Consider the following 2,784-nt stretch of genomic DNA (forward strand, 5'->3'; position numbering starts at 1 on the left):
TCAGGCACGGTGTAAGGAAGTGGGTCAGGCACGGTGTAAGGGGGGGGGGGTCAGGCACGGTGTAAGGGGGGGGGGTCAGGCACGGTGTAAGGAAGGGGGTCAGGCACGGTGTAAGGATGGGGGGGGGGTCAGGCACGGTGTAAGGGGGGGGGTCAGGCACGGTGTAAGGGAGGGGGTCAGGCACGGTGTAAGGATGGGGGGGTCAGGCACGGTGTAAGGGGGGGGGGTCAGGCACGGTGTAAGGGAGGGGGTCAGGCACGGTGTAAGGGGGGGTCAGGCACGGTGTAAGGAAGGGGATCAGGCACGGTGTAAGGGGGGGGGTCAGGCACGGTGTAAGGGAGGGGGTCAGGCACGGTGTAAGGGGGGGGGGGGTCAGGCACGGTGTAAAGAAGGGGATCAGGCACGGTGTAAGGAGGAGGGTCAGGCACCGTGTAAGGAGGAGGGGGTCAGGCACGGTGTAAGGAGGAGGGGGTCAGGCACGGTGTAAGGAGGAGGGTCAGGCACCGTGTAAGGAAGGGGGTCAGGCACGGTGTAAGGAGGAGGGGGTAACGGAAGAGCTGAGCGACAAGGCAAGAGACGACCACGTCACGCGGAGAATCTCAACGACTTCAAAACGAAGACGGAAAATGCCTGAGGACGTTGGTGGAGAACCACCTCAAGACGTTGGTGGAGAACCACCTCAAGACGTTGGTGGAGAACCACCTCAAGACGTTGGTGGAGAACCACCTCAAGACGTTGGTGGAGAACCACCTCAAGACGTTGGTGGAGAACCACCTTATGACGTTGGTGGAGAACCACCTCAAGACGTTGGTGGAGAACCACCTCAAGACGTTAGTGGAGAACCACTTCAAGACGTTAGTGGAGAACCACTTCAAGACGTTAGTGGAGAACCACTTCAAGACGTTGGTGGAGAACCACTTCAAGACGTTGGTGGAGAACCACCTCAAGACGTTGGTGGAGAACCACTTCAAGACGTTGGTGGTGAACCACTTCAAGACGTTGGTGGAGAACCACTTCAAGACGTTGGTGGAGAACCACCTCAAGACGTTGGTGGAGAACCACCTCAAGACGTTGGTGGAGAACCACTTCAAGACGTTGGTGGAGAACCACTTCAAGACGTTGGTGGTGAACCACTTCAAGACGTTGGTGGAGAACCACTTCAAGACGTTGGTGGTGAACCACTTCAAGACGTTGGTGGAGAACCACCTCAAGACGTTGGTGGAGATCCACCTCAAGACGTTGGTGGAGAACCACTTCAAGACGTTGGTGGAGAACCACTTCAAGACGTTGGTGGAGAACCACCTCAAGACGTTGGTGGAGAACCACCTCAAGACGTTGGTGGAGAACCACTTCAAGACGTTGGTGGAGAACCACCTCAAGACGTTGGTGGAGAACCACTTCAAAACGTTGGTGGAGAACCACCTCAAGACGTTGGTGGAGAACCACTTCAAGACGTTGGTGGAGAACCACCTAAAGACGTTGGTGGAGAACCACTTCAAGACGTTGGTGGAGAACCACCTCAAGACGTTGGTGGAGAACCACTTCAAGACGTTGGTGGAGAACCACCTCAAGACGTTGGTGGAGAACCAACTCAAGACGTTGGTGGAGAACCACCTCAAGACGTTGGTGGAGAACCACCTCAAGACGTTGGACGAGGACAAGAAGTCTGAGCATTTATAACGCATTAAGAACAATAACGACCCAACAACGAGGACGAAAGGAGACCTGCGGACGATGATTTAAGACAACCCAATAACGAGGAGTTAAGACAACCTGTCATAGATGGTCAGAGACAACTTGAAGACCAAAGACGACCCTCAGACGACCTGTAGAATGAAGGGAAGAGAGTTTGGTCAATAGCTGCTGGTCTGAGGTGTGGAATGGACCTCGTATAGCATAGTTCTTTCACGGAACCTGATTCTTCCTCCCTCCTTCTCTCATCCTTGCTCCTTCCCTCCCTCTCCTTGCTTCCCTCTCCGTTCCTCCATCCCTCTCCCTCCCACCAATGAAGACATTCAACCCTCCTCCATCGTCTTCTACTTCACAAGTACATCTTCTTGAGGTTATCTTGAGATGATAGTGTCTTTACACTATCATCTGTATAGTGTATTTATTAAACACTGATCCTTTAGTGTCCCCGCGGTCCGGTCCTCGACCAGGCCTCCACCCCCAGGAAGCAGCCCGTGACAGCTGACTAACACCTAGGTACCTATTTTACTGCTAGGTAACAGGGGCATAGGGTGAAAGAAACTCTGTCCATTGTTTCTCGCCGGCGCCTGGGATCGAACCCAGGAACACAGGATCACAAGTGCAGCGTGCTGTCCGCTCGGCCGACCGGCTCCTTACACCATAAGCAAAGCTTCAACTCTCCGCTGTTACCTTCACTTGTCGCTACGTTCCCCTAAGCTGGTCGTGCTGGGGAACGGCTGAGCTGTGTCCAGAGAGCTTTAATAAACGCAGACCGAACGTAAAAGTCAAAATCTAAATTAATGAGTTAAAAAGGTTTTATCCCGTGTATTACTAATGTAAATATTGTACTAAGCAGCTTTTCACCTTTTGTTTAAATGTTTCGTTTCCTGCGGAAGATGAGATTGAATTTAACAAATTAACTTCATTATCGTGAGTAAGTTAGACTCAATTACAAGTGTTAGGGAAGTCAAAAGCTTGTATTAAATGATATATATGTGTCATGTGTCATCGAGGGTTACCATGTGTCAAGGGGTTACACGTGCCTCTCGACCTCTGGGGTAGTGGTGATTAAACTTAAAAGTTATATTCTTTGTG

At 52.0% G+C, this 2,784-nt stretch overlaps 1 protein-coding gene across 1 annotated transcript; it reads left to right on the forward strand.

Annotated features, from left to right (window-relative positions):
• The first annotated feature begins 626 nt into the window (after positions 1–626).
• On the forward strand, positions 627–1,670 carry LOC123759923 (circumsporozoite protein-like). Its single transcript, XM_045745172.2, has one exon. The coding sequence runs from the start codon at positions 627–629 to the stop codon at positions 1,668–1,670; it is 1,044 nt and encodes a 347-aa protein (XP_045601128.2).
• The last annotated feature ends 1,114 nt before the right edge of the window (positions 1,671–2,784 follow it).

Source organism: Procambarus clarkii, chromosome 16, assembly GCF_040958095.1.
Source record: "Procambarus clarkii isolate CNS0578487 chromosome 16, FALCON_Pclarkii_2.0, whole genome shotgun sequence".
Lineage (NCBI taxonomy): Eukaryota > Metazoa > Arthropoda > Malacostraca > Decapoda > Cambaridae > Procambarus > Procambarus clarkii.